Below are 17,517 nucleotides of genomic sequence, written 5' to 3' on the forward strand. Positions count from 1 at the left end.
TGAAGTGGAACCGGCCCCCCTGGAACCATGGCAGGAACCGCGGGGCCTGTTCAGAGAGCCTTTCCTGCTGCGTGCTGTGAGATCAACACTCATCGGAGCCTGAACCTTCCATTTCCAGGCCAAGACACGGATTCCCTGAGGAGCGATGTAAATTGCTCACAGCTGGGCAGAGAGAGGGGCAGGAGCAGAGTAAAGCGAGGCGAGGCAGTGTGCCCGGGGCTGGGGGGGGAGGACGCGCCATCCGCCGCCCACCGCCCCTGTCACCGGATCTCGTGCGCCAGCTCCACACATTTCCAGTGCTCCACGGGCCTCTCGTTCAGCTGTAGCACGGTGTCCAGCTGCTGCAGGCCTGCTCTCTCGGCTGGGCCCCCTGCAAGGACAAAGAAAAGAGCCTGGAGCCCTCCGCTTCCCCCGCGACCCTGGGCAAGGACGGCCCCCTTTCTCTCCGTTGCTCTGACTGAGAAAAGAGGGGCTGGACCAGGGGGCTGTCGGGGGTAGCACTCCTTGCCCATGTCTCCTCTCACCCTAGCTGCACCCCCCTACCACCACTGTCCCCCTCCAAGGGTCTCCTGGATCAGTAAGGGAGTGATATCTTTTTTGGTGGAGGAGGGGTGTGTGTGTGTGTGTGTGTGTGTGTTCGAGAGTGTAGGAGAGGGAGGGAGAAAGAACATATGCACACATGCATATGGAAGCCAGAGGACAACCTCTGTACAACAAGTGTCTTTCCTAAGGCACTGTCTTTTTTTTTTTTTTTTTTTTTTTAAAGACAGGGTCTCTCACTGGCCTGGGACTCATGAAATAGACGACTCCAGCAAATCCCAACCGTCCTCCTTTCTCTGCCTCCTCGCTAGTATAATTACAAACACAAGCCACTATGCGTGGCTTTTTCTTTTTTCTTTCTTTTCTTTCTTTCTTTTTCTTTTTTCTTTTCTTTTTTTTTGTGTTTGTGTGTGTGTGTGTGTGTGTGTGGGTTCCAGAGACCAAACACACATCCTCGCCTTTGCAAAATGAGTACTTTACCCAGTGAATTAACTTCTTATCTCTGCTTGTTTTGTTTTGGGGTGTTTTTGTTATTTGTGTGGGGGGAGGGGCAGAGTCTCATGATACAGGCCCGGCTGGCTTTGAACTTCCAGTATCTCATTCCAGAATCCTCCTGCTGAGCAGGGGCTACAGGTATGAGCCACCACACCCAGCTGGGAAGTGGTGAGTGGGCCTGGAGACAGGATGAAAACTCGGAAGTGGCTTTCACTAGCCATCACAATTCAAGTTTAGTTCCTCTTCAGAAGCCACCGGGAATCAAAAATACAACACCTTATTTTCACTTTGATAAAACAAACGAACACAAATGGGTCCTATTTTCACAGACCTCAGATTCACCTGTGGGTCATTAAGAAATATTATTCTTTTCCTTTTGGAAACCCAGACCCTGATCCAGTGTGAGGCCCCCTCCGGCTCCAAACCGTCCGCAAAGCCCAGCTGCCTGGTGGGAGGGGAGGACTGGCATCCTTCGCCATTCACTTACCAGAATCCACAGCCTGGACTCGGACCGGAGAGTCACAGCAGATGGTGAAGCCGAAGCCGTCTTTGCCCCTCGGGATAGTGATCTAGAACACAGCCCTCCAGTTACTCCAGAGTTTTTGAAGCTGGGAAGCCGCTAACCCCTCCACCCGCAGCTACCTTCCTCTCTCCACAGGAACCAGACCTGAAAAGGAGCCAGCCAGCCTCTCTCAGCTCCATCTGAGACCCAGCCTCTTGACACTGACTAGCGGCCCAAACAGGCTGCTGAGAGCTCACGTGGAGGGCGGAATTGACTGGGTCTGGGAAAAGCATAAACCTGGCCCGTCGTGGTGCTAACAGCCCCAGCTCTTCACCCAAGAGCGGCCTAGAGTTGCACACCTCCTCTCCCCACGAAGAGCAGCTGCCTGCCTCCTCCCGCCCAGCTTCCCTTCCCACCGAGGTCTTGGGATCTGGCGCAGGGTTTGCCTTGTGCTGGGGACCCACAAATAAAGCCAAGCGGGTGGGCCATCCTCCCAGAGCACAAGGGAGAGAAAACTAGGACATGCTCTCTCAGCCTATGGCCAAGTGTCAGGGGAAGAGGTGCTGGGGTCCACAGGCAGGCTTGATCAGAGCGTCTAGGCAGCCAGAAAGAGAGTTCCCGAGAGAAGAGGTAGGCCCAGGCAGAGCCAAGGTCTCCCGGATAAACCAGCACTAGCCACAGGCTTCACTCTGCCTGCAGAGGGCTATGTGTCGGGGAGGGCCACAGCCCCAACTTTCAGAAGTTCCGTCAAGGACCATTCCATGGGGATTCTCTTTGCAGCCTGCAGCATCCTATGATCCAGCTCCTGCTGTGTGTCATACACTGCTGAGGCACACGGGACAGGGGCCCCTGGGGAGTGGCACTTGACCTCTGGCTTCTAGAGAGGACAAGCCCACACAAACTTCGCCCGGGGAAAAGTAGGCCATGACAAGCAACAGAGGAGAAGACAGGGCTGTACAGCGATCAGGCCCGTGTGACCCCGGACACTGCGCCTGCCCGTGGCAGGCGTTCAGCAAAGGCTTTTGTCCCTTAGGGTGGTGGCAGCATCTGACCTAGAGAACGTTTCCATCTGGGGCCTCAGAAGTGATTCAGTGCAGTGGTTCTCAACCTTGGCAACGCTTCCTCGCGTTACCGTGATCTCCCAATCACAAAATTACTTTCGGTTGCTACTTCGTAACTATAATTTTGCTACTGCTGTGAATCGTAGTGTAAATATCTGATATGCAGGATGTCTGACATGTGACCCCTGTGCAAGGGTCATTAGACTCCCGAAAGGGGTCGAGACCCGAGGTTGACAACGGCTGCCTCAGCGGTTAGGGGCACGGCCACTATTCCGGCCAGTACTAGCACCTGAGTTCTAGTGTCCCAGCTTCCATGTCAGGCTCCAGCTCCCGGGGCCCAACACCTCTGCCCTTCATGGACTCCTACCCAGGCACACTTATAAACATAATTTTTTAAAAAGTCTTTTAAAGCAAAATCTTCAAAAAAAAATAAATAAATAAAAAGGTGATTGTGTGTGCAGCATGGCCCTTGGCTCATTCAGAGGATTAGATCGGAAAATGGCTTCAGAGGGAGTCCCCAGATACCCTTAGGAGAGGGAAAGGCCCGGGTGACTCCCACCAGGGCACAAGAAAAGGTATCCCGGCTAGGAAGAGGAAGAAAAGAGTTCAGCCGGCCTGGACTAGGTCAAGGGCATCAGCCTTGTGCAGAGCGGCTGTCTCTTGGAGCTGGGCGACTGTATTCACCTGATGGTACCCCGAGGCCAGGCACAGTGAAGGGGAGCAGGCAGGAGCCCAGGGTGACCAAAGGTCCCCGAGGCTCTGCTTCCCACCAGTCCTGGGCCTGGATTCAAAGCAAGTTTATAAAACAGGAAATCTGACAGACAAGGGGGAGGGGAGGGGGGCAGGAAAATACCCTGTTCCCATAAGAATTCTGGGAAAACACACAGCTAAGACAGGAAGAGAAGGAAAAAGTGGAAAGAAAGCTAAACAAAGCTGGGAGTGAGTGTGGAACTCTGGAAGAACGAGGCGCCTCTAGTTGCCAGGCCAAGAGAGGCCCAGAGAAGACAGTGGGAGCCACTGTGTGGGACTATCAGGAGACTTACAACCCACCGGCCACGCCACACAGCCACCCTTCCAGCCCTGCCCCAGGCCTACACCACAGGATGCTGAGGATGACTCCTCCTTTCTGGAGGGTGAGCCCCAGCTCCCTGGTCCGCAGATGAATGTGTTTCCACACTCTGGTACTCTAGTCCAGGCAGCGACGGGAGCCTCTTCACCTCCCTGAGTGTCACCCCAGAGAACAATCCCGTCCCACTGGCAAGCAGAGGAGCGGCCGGCAGGAGAGAGGATATAAAGAAAGGAGAGTACCGCCTGGCTTTGTGGGAGAAGCGGACTGCCATGGAGGCAGAACCGTACCGTCATGATCTCTGATCATGCACGCAGAGGGTGGTGTCCAAGAGTCTGTCCGTCACCACATCCTAAGGAACACAGCCTCAGCAGGCCCCTTTCACAGAGAAGGCAATCAAGGCCCAAAGTGAGAGGACGTTCTCCCACCCTCCTCTCCGACCTTGGGCTCCAGGAGGGAGACTGTCCCCTCCTGACTCTCAGCAGCTCCTGACAGGTGTCCTTCCCGGGGTGGTGCCTTCTCTTGCCTGTCGAGGGCAAGGAGTGCCGTTGCTCCTGAGTCTGAGCCATGCCAGCGCCTGCCTAGTCTCTGACATTCTGTCACACCTGGACTCCTGTCCCTGGCTGCCGCCAGCGCCAGCGTTTCTTGACCACTCCCTGGAGATGGGCGGCAGGCACAAGCCGTGCACTTTATAGGAGTCATCAAACTCACACAGGCTTGTCTCGGTGACATTACTCCTATTTTAGGGACAAGGGGCTATGCATTGCTCAGCAGTGGCAGCTAAAGGGGAACAAGCTGGACTAGAGTCCCGGTCCCATAGAAAGTTTAGTGCACCCCAGCTCCTAATGCAGGGGACATCTTACTCCATGCCCAGAGCTTGGGTCCAGTCCGTGTGTGTACCAGGTCCCACTCTGGCCACCAGCACATCCCAGTCTTCTGGTCCCTTAGCCCAAGGACACCTGGGATTTCAGTACCTTCCATCTAGTGCTCACCCCGCCCCATGGGGACTGTTCAGTCCAACCGCAGGAAAGTAGGAAGCATGGGTTGGGACGAGTAGGGCAGGATCTAAGAGCAGAGGAAGGACGAGAGGAACATCTGGATACCCGAGTGACAGAGGCAGGCACAGGGACCCCGTGGGCATCTCCCTGTGACCTACACCCTAAAGAGTTAGGACCTAGTTTCTAATGAGGGTCTTCTTCATGTTTTAGCAATCAGAAAATTAGTGTGCTCCCTCCAGCTTGGACTCCACAAATCTGGGTATCTTTTACCTTTACAGCCAACCCATTCCTATTTTATAAGAAAGAAAATCCTATCAGTGCTGCTCATGCCTTTCATTCCGGTACCCAGGAAGCAGAGGCGGGAGAATCTCTGAGTTCAAGGACAGCCAGGGCTACACAGAGAAACCCTGTCTCAAAAAAAGGAAAGAAAAGAAAGAGAGAGAGAGAGAGAGAGAGAGAGAGAGAGAGAGAGAGAGAGAGAAAGGCCTAGTTCTAGAAGAGTTTTAGGGGTGAACGTCGCCATCACTCCGGCCTCTGCCCTGCCTCCCAGCCCAGAAGCTAAGAGGCAGCCTCAGTGAAACTGGACTCTAAAGGCACAGCAATGTGGACCCACTTCAAGGCCGCAGGGAGGAAAACATATGCATACACAGAATATCCTATCTCACACAGAAGCCCACACCAACACACACAAGGGGCGAAACGGTATGGCTGCCCACCAGAAACAGGAAAGTCAGCAATACTGTATCCCTCCGGAGTCCCTCAGTTTCCCGGCCCAAAAGCCATTGGCAATCTCAGATTTGACATGCCTTTTTAAAACAAAAACAAAAACAAAAACAAAAACAAAAACAAAAACAAAAACAATCACTTCCTTCCCAGATGATAAAAACAAAAAAAAAAAATCAGCTAAATCATCTCATCAAGGATGCCAGCCAGTGGTTAGGACACACAGAGTTGGCCTTGGCTGCCCGTAACATGGGGCGTTAGGTAGCAGACAGGGCCGTGGGTCCAGCCTCTGCCTCAAACTCCCGCAGCCCATATCAAAATGTGCCTGCAGGGGAGGCACAGAAGGCCTTGTGGAGAGAGAGAGATTCTACATGGATGAGCCCCCATCCCTGACTCCCCAAATCATGCGGGACCCCAGAGGGATCAGGCACCCACCTGCCGGTAGCGGCGTTCTGAGCACACCTTGCAGAGCCCATTGAAGCGGTTCATGGCTGCCGATCCTGCCTCAGCTGCCTCCCCATGAAAACCCAGCTCTCCCCCCAGCAGCGGGAGCCCGCACTGCGCCCCGTCAGCCTGGCATGACCGCCCTGGGAAGCCCGCCCCACAGAAGAATGGCAGGAAATCACCTCTCACCTCCCCGAGCCCTGTCTGCGCTGTGTGCCTCTGCAGATAAGCCCGAAGGCTTCCTGAAACCTCAGAATGACAAGGAAGAGAGAGAGTTTTATATTCAAATTCCTGTCAACTAGTTAGTATTCCTCGGGGCTGGCGGGGAGAGGGCGCCTTTGTTCTGGCTCCATTCTCTGCCCTGGGCCACTCTGTGGGTCCAGTGTTCTCACAAACACCCCTCACCGCCCGCGAGAGAGAAACTCAAGCGGAAAACACGCGCCGCTGCTGCTCTGTAACAGCACACCTCCCTGCCAATCCCAGGGTCCCCAGGAGCGAGTCCTGTGGACTAAGCCAGTGGGGGCAATCCGGGATGGCCTAAGCATGGTACCCAAGTCAGGGCACACAAAACATCTGGAGACTGATGGGCACTCTTGAGCTCCTTTAAAGTCAGCTTCTTCGGTCACAAAAGTGGGCTGTGCAGAGGGGCTGATGACACACAGATGTGCACGTGGGCTCCCAGCCACGGGGGCACCACCCTCCACATCTTAACAACAACGAAACGGAGGCCGAGAGTGGCCACAGCTGAATGCCAGGTTAGAACCCAGGCCCTGCCGTCAAGTTCCCTGTAGTTCCAGGATCGGGTCTCCTGAGTGGCACAGAATGAGCCCAGCCCCCTCTGGCCCCCTAGGAGCCCCTGGGAAAGCCCACCCGCTCACTCACGTTATTAGAAGAGAGGCAGTCCCTTGGTTTGGTTGCTAAGTGATCATGGGTAGGTGACCTACATCTCTATGTCTTTCAAACGGATTCGAATAAGCAAACTCTTGTTTTCCCAAACCTCTGCCAATCCCTGTCTCTGCTGAGCACTATGGACACCTTTTGGGTGTATCAGTCCCCAAATCCAATGCACTTGAGAACAGTGGCCTTGGGGACATGGGACAGTCTGCAGAATCTAGCACAAAGTGGGTCTTTTCACAAGCCACCTGGAGACCTGCAATGTTGATGTCTAAGTAATTCCCACATATTACCAGGGTGGCTCCAGAGTCACTACCCCATCACAGACAGTGGGGGCAAGATCTTTGGAAACTATCCCTGAAGCTAGGGGAAGCTTTTCAACTCCATGTGAAGCCATAGAAACCACATCTGGCAAGTTACCCTAGCACTATAATGGGAGCTAGACATTTGTACAAGGCAAACTGAAATTACCTGACGTGAAATAGAAGCTGTAGTTCAATTCCTCAGGCTCACCTGCTACAGCCAAATGCTCGGCAGCCACAGGCAGCAAGATGGTACTATGCTGGGCAGTGATATTCTCAACAGTATGTTCCACAGGGGCTGAACCAAGGCTCTTTCCCAGAACCCAGTGCCAGGCTGGGGTCCATGCAGGTGTAACCACCCCATCGTGTGTGAGGGGATGGACGAGTGCAGCCAATGGAGAGGTTTCCTAGATCGCTCAAGGAGCCTGCCCACATCACGCCTTCTCAGTGATGTCTTCTCCACACTCTAGAGACAGTAGGGCACAGTGCACACCCTCTTCAGAGGCACTGTCTGCCGCTTGCTGCCCGTGTGGCCACGGTGACATATAACCCAGGGATCTGTATGTCCCCTTATCGGTAAGGCGGGGTGGTGAGGGTTAAGTTAGACCACAGTAGCACCCAGGGGATAACTGGTCCCTGGGAGTTGGATTTTCCTTCTCCTAGTTAAAGCAAACCATGAGTCACTGTGAGAGGTTCTCTAAAGAGACCGAGTGAACTGTGGACAGTTCTTCCAAATCCCTACATGATGTTCCTCTTCAGATTCAAAGCTGGGGAAGCCAGAAACCCATACTGTTCAGGTTCAGAGTCAGCCCCGGCAGGCCTAACCTGTGAAGATGGCATGGCCATGGTCCTAGGAGAAACAGGGGTTCTGGGGACCTGGGGGAAGGGAGGATTCTGTTTCTGGAGGTCAAGAAAATCTGAAAGATCCAGTCGCCTGTGTTTCCAGGCTCTCTCCTACCCTTGCAAAGGTCACGAATAACTACACACAGGGCAGTGACATACCTTTCCAATGACACACCTTAGGCAAGCCAAGAATCCTCCCTCACAATGCATGACTTGCTGAGTTCCAAACATCAAATGCTACCCTCTTTCACAGGCACTTCCTGGGTCAGGAGGCCGACAAAAAGGGGACCAGGGACCCTGGATCCATGCCCAGGTTCCACCAGCCCCACCTACCTGGAGTCTCTCCCCACTCTCAGGGTCCCCAACTCCTGGCATTCTCAACAGCATATCTGGAAGGTAATAGAGCAGAGTCAGAAAGTTCCTACGGGCAGGAGGGCCCATACACCAACCAGGGGTGAGAATGTCGGGGGGAGGGGGCCATTCCTGGCTTCCAGGTAGAAGGATGCCAAGGCTCGGAGCAAGCAGTGGCTCAGGAGCCAGGGCTGTGAGGGAAAGAACAGGACCGAGGGGGCATGAAATCTAAGCCCTGAGCCTCAGGCTCACGGCGGACCCGAAAGCCATGCCTGCAGAGGTGAGATACAGAACCTTGGGAAGGAGACACTTGGGAAGTAAAGAAGCTTCTGTGAGTGAGGCAGGGGACTGATCTGTGTGAAGTGGCACAAACTCCAAGGAAAGCTCATCATATGGTAATCATGTCCTGGGCATGGGGTAGCCTGTGGTCCTGCGGCAGCTGGAAAGAAGTCCCAGGGAGGTGAGATTCATGCTCCACTCATTAAGGGTCAGGGAGCTTCAAGGGGCTCGTACACACCTCTCAGGGGCTGGAGCCGCCGCCTAGCCACCTTGAGGTGCTTGGTCCGGCCCAGGTCCTCCCCTAGCAGATAATACCAGCCACTGATCTCCTGTCGTGAGAGAAGGAAGGACGTGATCAGACCAAAGAGGCAGAGGGAACAGGTCAAGGCACCACTAACCCCTCAAAAACAAACCAAACAGCAAAAACTGCAGCTGGACATCATTCCTCAGATGCCGATGGTCCAGTCTCCCCGCCCAAGGCTACCACCTACACCAAGAAGCCTCCCCTGATGCTCTGGACAGAACTGGTTCTCCCTCGGCCTCTTAGCCCTGGAGAACAACTCTGGACTCGCCTGCCTCCTGCCTCGAGCCAGGCTCTCGGACATACCTAATATTGAGCCTGGTAAACAGTAGTAGGTGCTCATTAAATCCATGTTTACAGAAGAGAAAGATAAGAGTGAAGAGCACTGGAAAAGGCCACAAAAGCAGGTACTCAAGACCTCTGTGCTGTCTCCACGAGGAGCACCTTCTCACAGTCCTTAGAGCGGATGGAAGCCAAGGCTGCAGCAGGAGATCCGAAGGACCTCCACACAGCCATCTCGTGACTTCACTCCATGACACAAAGCTAAGTGGCAGGGACATTTTCAAGATGTGGAGAAATGCACCCATCCCTATCCAGAGCTTCCAGTTTGGGGCTGCAGTGCCCAGTAAGGGCAGGTGAGCGACAGGGACCCAAAGGAAGGGACCTGTGAGACCCGTCTGAGAGGGGTGGCATCAATGCCAGTGCTGCCCCCTCCTGCACCCAGAAGACAGGTCAGGAGGACCCTTGTAGAGGGGTACAAGGGGTGCCAGTTCCCTTCACCTAGAGCAGCTTAGGAGCACCTACATCCCATGGGACTTGCCAAAATACTTCATGGCATCCTGGCATCCAGCAGACTCTGCACTTCCTAGGGAGCCTGGGGGCTGCCAAACTGCCCTCTGGAAGGGGACCCAAACCCTTCGCCAGCCCAGTGACAACAGCAGCCTGTAATTTAGGTTACCAATGCCTGCCTCAGTGGAACACCATGTGTCACAGGGAACAGCTCAACCCAAGCTTTTGCAGGGTCGGCATGAGTGTACCAGCCAGGGCCTGGGGGGGGGGCGCTCTGCTCCTGAAGCTTCCTGCCAACTCACCTTGTCCGGAGTCAAGAGGGATCTCACCCCGAAGCTCATGCAGCCGATGAGAGCATGCTGCCTAGGAGAGGAGCAGAGAGTGAGTCTCCCGCTGTCTGCTCAAGGAAGTCTTCTGTCAAATGTTCCACAGTCTACGTGTGGCTTCCTGAGGGCACCTCCACCTGCCTCTGTTCCTTTGTCCTTCCCACTTTGTGAGGTGGTACAGGAGTTCTACTCAGTTTCCAGAGGAAGACACCAAGCTTCACTGGTCCCCTTCCCAAGGTCACAGAATAGTTCGTAGTCAGTTCTGAGGGAAGCCAAGCATCCTAGGCCTGGGCAGATGCTGTATTCTCTGATGCCACGGGAGCTCAGGACTGCCTTGAGTGTCTTAGCTGTTCTGGTGCTGGGTAGGTGGAGAGGACTGTCCCCATCAGAGACTCCTGGCCCTCACCTCAGCTGGGGACATGCAGTAAGAAGAAAGTTATGGAGCCTCAGCTCACAAAGCTTTGCCTTGCATCCAAGCAGGACCTTAGCAGTTCTCAGATGGCTGGAGACCAAGTTCCAGACATACCTAACACACGAAAGTCACAATGACCCACAACGACCTGTCTGACCTGTCAGTGGGACAGGCAAGCATGAGCCAAGGTCAGGCCTCATACATTGTCAGACTAGAGTTAGCGTAAAGCTCAAGCTGGGCTTCTTGGGTAACAGGAATTCAAAGTGCCTAGAGAATGTCCAACCACCAGGAACTTATTAACAGCTTTTAATAAGGATGGTACCGATCAATGCTAATGAAATGCCAAAGCTTGCTATTGTCAGAGAAAAGGACCCGTACAAAGCTGTAGTTTCATGGGAAACAGAACCACAAAAGACAAACAACGGCTGTGTCTGGTAGGTGGGATTGTTTGCAATTTTGTTTTCAAATCTTCACAGGAACAGTCACTGCTTTTGCAGTGTGGGGTGGTGTAGAAACGTATTTTTAAGGACCTCTATTGTACAGCATCCTACTTGACCCTGATGCCACACATAGTTAGACTGGAGCAGGACAGAGGCAGCCCAATTCGCACTGTCTGTAGGGCCCACGAAGATGGAGGATTTGGTCTGTCCTGGAAGGCACAGTGTTAAAGCAAAGATGGACAGTAAACTCCCTGCAGATACACCTCCCAGGAAGCTGGTCTACAGGCCCAGGCCCGGGAGGCAACTTTGAAGAGTACAGCATCAAAGGGCTGCCCAAAAACCTGCCTGAGATTTGAGCTGTAGAGCTCATGCCTAGGTCCAAACCAAACTGGTTCAAGGCAGCGTCTGGGCACTGGAGCCTGGAGAAAGCTCTCCAGGGATTCTGCAAGGCACCCACCCCGGTCAAACGGAGGTCAAGAAGCCTCCATAAATACATATTGTTTGGATTCTCCGGAAAGGGTGGCAGCTTGCCACCTGATAGTGGTAAGCATAACAAAACTAGCTTCTCCCAGGCGGCCGCGTCGTTGAGTAAGGGGCAGGACACAGACGCTGCGGACCGGTCCTCAACACTGGCCACCCACCCCTTCTATCCAAGTTCTAAACCACAGCCACAGGACTGGGACCTGGCCTGGGACCTCAGAGTTCACCCAGCTCTCTCTCTCTCCACAGCATCACTTGGCTACTTCTCCAGCTGTGGCCCATGGTCTCCTCCTCCTCCCTGTCTCCTCCTATCATTAATAACTCGCTCAAGGAGGATAATGCAGTCCCCCCAAATAAGACATCCCTTCACCTTCCCACCCCACTGTTCTGAACAAATATTCTTCCCTCCTGGAAAGGGGTCAGGGCTGCACTGGCAGATGAGACCGTCCCAAGCAGCAACCGCCCAGATAGCTGCCACTCGAGGACAGCCTTTGCAGGCTCTACCAGCGTGCTCCTGGGAAGTTTGTTCTCATCAGCACAGTTGGGAGAGCCTTGGCCAGTAGGGAGGTGATGCACACCCTGCACTCAGGCTGGCCACCGCGGCAGATTTTCCCATCTCCAGGCTGGGGCTTTAGCTGTAATAAACACTGCCTCTCCCTACTCTGCTGTAAGTGGAATTTTTATTCCCTGATGCTTAGAGAATGCTAAATGGTTAATAGCCTCCCTCGAGCTTTGCTTCCTGCTAAGGGGCCTCCAGTGATTTCATGATCATTCAGGCAGAGTAAATTGTCACAATTAATGTCCACAAGCAGGAACCTCTCTCTGAGTGTTCTTCAATTAGCTACTTCTGAAGGCTGCTTTTGAAAACCCTTTAGAGGAAAAACTGCTTATATAAGCAGCCTGGGCATACAGCAAGGTACCAGCCAGCTTACCAACTCGAGCCCATGCAGGAGAGGCTGGCAACTTCCCTCCATGAAGAGGCTCTGGAACCACGCCTTGGTCATTGCTGATTGCCAAGGCTTCAGCTCCAGGCTTCTGCACTCAGCAAAGGCTTGACAAATGGGGGAATCCATCATGCCCATGGTTGGCAGGCCCTGGGCAAGGAGCCCCAGTGTGAAGGAAACAAGACAAATAGGCAGGAATTTCAATGGCAGTTCAAGACGGCAATAGAGGCCCTGACGCAAGACGGAGCGAGATTGACAGATGAACGGTGCGGGGCAACAAATTGGGAAGGCGCAAGAGGCAGCCGGGGCTGGGAGGCTTGCAGGAGGTCACAGGAGCAGAGCCAGGAAGGATGAGAGGGAGAGCATTTCAGAGAGGGGGACCAACCAGTGCAGAGGCTCAGAGGTGACTTTACGGAGCACACAGCAGAACAGGGCTCAGCTTACTGCAAGGCGAGGTGCGTTATGTTTTCGGGAAGGCACACTGATCTGCTCGTTGAAGAACCTTGAACTATTTTGTATCACAGGGTTATATAATGTAATCTTTATTTCTAGTTTGATGCCTTAAATTGAGTCCATGTCTTTCTATTCACTTTTTTTTTCCTTTGGGCTACTTGCCCATCACTGGTCACAAGCTTTCTGATGTTAGGCCGCTATGCTTGGCACGGAGATCCTGTTTGTAAAAGGGGTAAAGAGGGGCTGTCCCTAGAGTACTGAGGGCGGTGCCTGCCGCACGGCAAAGCAGGCCTTCCATATACGCAGTTGTTGTTTTCATAGAAGATTGCATCCTTTAATTTTATATATAAGATAGATAGATAGATAGATAGATAGATAGATAGATAGATAGATAGATAGATAGATAGATAGATAAAACTCAAAAACACTGTTAATATCTGTCTACAACAGTTTTTTGCATTGACAAGTCAAATGTCTGTCTTTCGGAGGAACAATTACATCTTTCTCCAAGGTGGTTCTCTGGCTACAAGTTCAGAAAGTGCTTTAAACGATATTATAAGCTTCAGTTTGCCTTTCTGCTTATTATCCAGCAAGACGTCCAAACAGTTTAGCTCTGTGTTCAAAGTGCCTGGGGAATTAGATGGATTACCATTTTCTGAGTGTGATTACGTCTTTATAATTCTGTTTCTTTAGAAATTATCATATATATATACATATATATTACTGATAAGACATGAAAATGTGTGGGGTTTGCTTGAAAACAATCCACTAGAGGAGGGGCAAGGGGTGGACAGAGAGAAAGATCAACCACATGTTGATAACAGATGCATTGGGGCTATGCATCTCTGGGGGTTGATATCTACCTTCTAGCTTTGTATATCTTTGTAAAGGTCTATAGTTTGTTTAGTTTAGCTTATCAAACTATTTTATGAAGGTAGCTATAATTTTTAATATTCACAGAACTTTGAAATTGAAAAAAAAGGCACCTTAGAGATGTCTGCATTTTACGGACAGAGAAACTGAGGCCCGGAGTTGAGGAAAGGCTGGCCCACAGTGGCCCAGCCAGTGAAAGTGGTTCTCCTTCACAGGCTCAGTGGTTCTCCTCAGCTCCTGCCAAGATGCTGACATACGCTGACATCCATAGCTCCGCCCCAGGATGCTGTGTGTCTGTGATTGGTGGTGTCTGTGCACAGGCGTATATACGCACATCGGCCAGAGGACCATGTCAGGTGCCCGGCTCTGTGGATCGCCACCTCATCCCCTCAGGACAAGGTCTCTCGCTGAAGCTAGAGCGAGGAAGGCAACTAGAAACCCACTCCTCTTCGTGTCTCTGACCACCACTGTGCTGGGGTGACAGGCTTGTGTGCTGCCACGCTTGGCTTCTTGTGTCGGTGCTGAGGATTTGAACTCAGGTCCTCATGCTCGCACAGCGAGTGCTCTCACCCACGGAGCCAACATCTCCCCAGCCCCACCTGGACTTCTCTGTACATCCCGTCCCCATTAGGAATCGACAGTCACCACCAGGAGGCTCTTTCCTTCTTGCTGACTACAGGAGGCGGAATGTGCCCACTGCACATTTGACTGGCTGGTTCATACAAAGCCACATTACATGTGTTGACACATCTCAGGGTTGGAGGAGCAAGCCACTGGCAGCGAAGGAGAATGGCTTTGGAGTCATCATTTGTCACCTGCAGGAGGTGGGCCAGCTCACTGCGGTGTGACTACAAGCAAGGACTTGCTTTCTCACTGCCTGGATCTGCTGCTGATTTTTTTCCTGCATTCCAGCTGTGTTACTTTGGACATGTTATATAACCTTTCTGTGCCTGTTTCCTCTCCCATAAAAGAGCAGAGTGAGGATTAAATTAGATAAGGCATGCCATGGGCTTAATGTTCACGCAGAATAAATGCTTGTTAAGTACCGGCCGTTATATAACCTCAAGGTCTTACGCCTTCATAGGCCTTTGAAGAGACAGACGATCGTGATCCTCACCCCTCCAAACCTGCGTTAAATGAGATAATGCACGGGAAATGCTTTGTGAGGGAGGACGGTTCAATAAACTTGCCTCCCACCTTCCATGATGGTCTTTCACATTGATAACTTGTATGTCTGTCCTTCAGAGAAAGACAATTTGATTTGGGAGCATTTGGCAGAGCCTGTGTTTCCTCGAGTTGCTGTCTGCCTGCTCCAGCTCAGAGGCCTCCTCTGGTCGATAAAGAAGAGCCGGCTAAGAGCGCTGGGAGGCTGCAAACAGCCAGCGTGGTGCTGACAGACTCCATCTGCTCTGCAGGCAGGCCTGCCTGAGCCTGCCCCAGCCCTCTTGAGCTTAGGGCTGGGGCTCTGACCACGAGGCTGGCTGTGTTTTATTTAATACAAATCTCACTTTCCCAAAATAGGCAACTGGTGGAGACAGGGCCCTGATCAGGCGGCCTCGCTGGGGACTGACTCACTTTCCCCAGCTTTACTTTCTCTTCCAAAAAACGTGACCGGCATTGCCGGCTCCCCCCCCCCAGCAGCTCCGCCTGCCTGCTTCCCATGGAAGACTGAACTCCAGCCCTCCCCTCTACCAGGAGCTTGCTGAGTATCCCTCTGCCTCTCTGACACTCCTCCGGGCTCCGTTGGGGCTTCTGATGCAGTTTACTGAGCCTTCAAAGCCAGGGCCTGACACCCAGTGTCCTGGGTGGTCCATCTCATCCATTCCATACATGCACCACCAGCAGACACCGCTGTCTCCGAGATGCTCTGGACACCAGCATCTCACCTTCCCTTTCACACACTGCTGGTGACACCACCAACCACCCAAGAGGCATATCTGCCCCTTCCTCCTGTTCGCACAGCTAAGTACCCCATTCAGATACTGCTCCCATCAATTCTCTCTTTCACCTTGTCCTGCCAAAGACCTTCCCGAATCTTAGACCTACAGCACCTATCTGCCACTCTCTTGCCAGGGTCTTCAGGTATGGCCCCAGTGGCCAAACAGCATCCCAAACACCAAACTGGCTTCTTCAGTTCACCATGGGGCCTTAAACAAGTGTAGACCTCCAGGTTCTGCTCATGGAGATGTGGGTTGAGCCATCTGACCTGGTGCCTGGGAACCCGTGTTCTACACAGGTGCCCTGGGAGACTCTGATGTCCAACTGGGACAGAGGACCGCCGGCACTAAAAAAGACCACCCTTCTCTAAAGAGGATACACCCTTCTCTAAAGGACCTATGGGTCCACCTGGCTGGGCCTACGCCAACTCCATCTCGGCTCTGTCGAAGGCCTACTTTGCACCTGATCCTCCCAAAACACTGGTAAGTCCTCAGACGCTGCCTCCCTTCCCAAACCCACGCTCGCCACTCTGTCCTTTGGGGCCAGGAGGCAATACAGTGACAAGGACAGAACTTAGATACAACTGTCCGTCTTCTCTTCCCAGCTCCACTATTCACCGTTTGGGTGACCCTGAGCAAGGTCTAGTCTCCCTGAGGCTCGGTCATCAACTCTGGAAAGAGCACAACCTGCACACACGAGATAACGCATTCTTGGCCGGACCCAGCTCAGCGCCCGCAAGTGGGGGGCACCTGTTATCGGTGTGGTGCCCCCTTCCCCAACCAAACCCTCAAGTCTCTTTCTTTCACTCCCTTCCAGAGAGCTGCAGGGGTGCTAGCACCTAGAACGTTGGCTGCCGGGAAGCAGCAGCTGAGCGGACGATGAAGAAATGGATGGATGAGGTGAGTAGTACCTTGAGCAACATAACAAAGACGCTTCGGTCTCGAGGTTGAATGGGACCCCTAAAAGACCACAGTAGCTACTGGGACTTATGCTTCCAAGAAGAATCCAGGAGTTAGGGACACAGATCAATGCTAGAGTGTTTGCCTGGTATGGACAGGGCCCTGGGTTCAACCTCCAGCACAAGGCATACACAAAAAGCATTCGACCTCAGAACATTTTCCAGGCTGGGCGGGAGAGCTGAGCTGATTTTCACTCACATGGGCCCCTGAATTTCAGTCCACTCAGCTCTACTTTATGCCTGCTGGACAGTGTTACTGGTGACCAGGTCTCCCAGGTTCCTATAGTGCCTTTGTGGAGCGAACCCCACGCTGCTCCCGCCCAGCTGGCCTTGCATCGTCGGCTTTCCTTAGCAGCCAGTCCTCACACTTGCCTACGGCACCCCCGCCCCACACTATAACAGCTGCCTCTCATTTTCAGACCCACGACTGCCTCCTCTGCCTCCCACCACCTGTGAGATCAGCCTGAGTCGATATCCCCCGCCCCACCCTGCAGAACTTCTGCACCCCTAAACCAGGCCTCCTCACGACAGTCTGAGGCCACCACCGCGAGCCCTGCTTCCTCATTGCTTTCCGCTGACTCATGCCTGGCCCAGAATGCCCCTTCCTTCTCTCCTCTCTGCCCAGGTTCAAAATTCCACTTTTCCCATCCTGAAGCCCTCCCGGGCACCTTCCCACACTTACTCTCTTTTCCATTCATCCCTTTCTATTTTGTGAGGTTAGTATTCATTACAGGTGTGTCCTGGGTACAGTGGTGATTCAGAGCAAAATAGGCCCAGGGAAAACAGGGCACAGAGTCACACGGAACTGGCTTATGGGTAGGCCGACACTGTAATTTATCTCCAGACAATGCCTACTGTCCCTTCCTGGGACAGTGGGCACCTTCAAAGCAGAGTCTCGTGTACGCCAGTTGGCATCCCTGGGGAGGCTTAAGCCCTGCCTCGTTGATACCTAGAGCTCACACATATTCAGTGACCATGGCGTCTTGGCCTCGCCTTGTTCATCTCTTCCGTGTGATAGGGTCTCGGGGCGCCTCTCCAACTCTGTATAGTCACTGCCACTTACTTACCCCAAAGGCATTTCTCCCCCACTGCATGCTGGCACCCC

At 53.1% G+C, this 17,517-nt stretch overlaps 1 protein-coding gene across 6 annotated transcripts in view; it reads right to left on the reverse strand.

Annotated features, from left to right (window-relative positions):
• The window catches only part of Rgs3 (regulator of G protein signaling 3), a 123,943-nt gene that overhangs the window by 79,199 nt on the left and 27,227 nt on the right, over positions 1–17,517 (reverse strand). For 3 of the 6 annotated variants that reach the window (XM_028858017.2, XM_037202604.1, XM_028858024.2), the window contains exons 6-10: positions 9,891–9,951; positions 8,737–8,827; positions 8,202–8,257; positions 1,523–1,604; positions 265–370 (exon numbers count right to left, since the gene is read on the reverse strand). In XM_028858017.2, coding sequence (XP_028713850.1) covers positions 265–370; positions 1,523–1,604; positions 8,202–8,257; positions 8,737–8,827; positions 9,891–9,951 — 396 coding nt within the window. The other 3 variants (XM_028858020.2, XM_028858018.2, XM_028858025.2) reach the window with 3 other exon arrangements.

Source organism: Peromyscus leucopus, chromosome 2, assembly GCF_004664715.2.
Source record: "Peromyscus leucopus breed LL Stock chromosome 2, UCI_PerLeu_2.1, whole genome shotgun sequence".
In the NCBI taxonomy this organism is placed as follows: Eukaryota; Metazoa; Chordata; class Mammalia; order Rodentia; family Cricetidae; genus Peromyscus; species Peromyscus leucopus.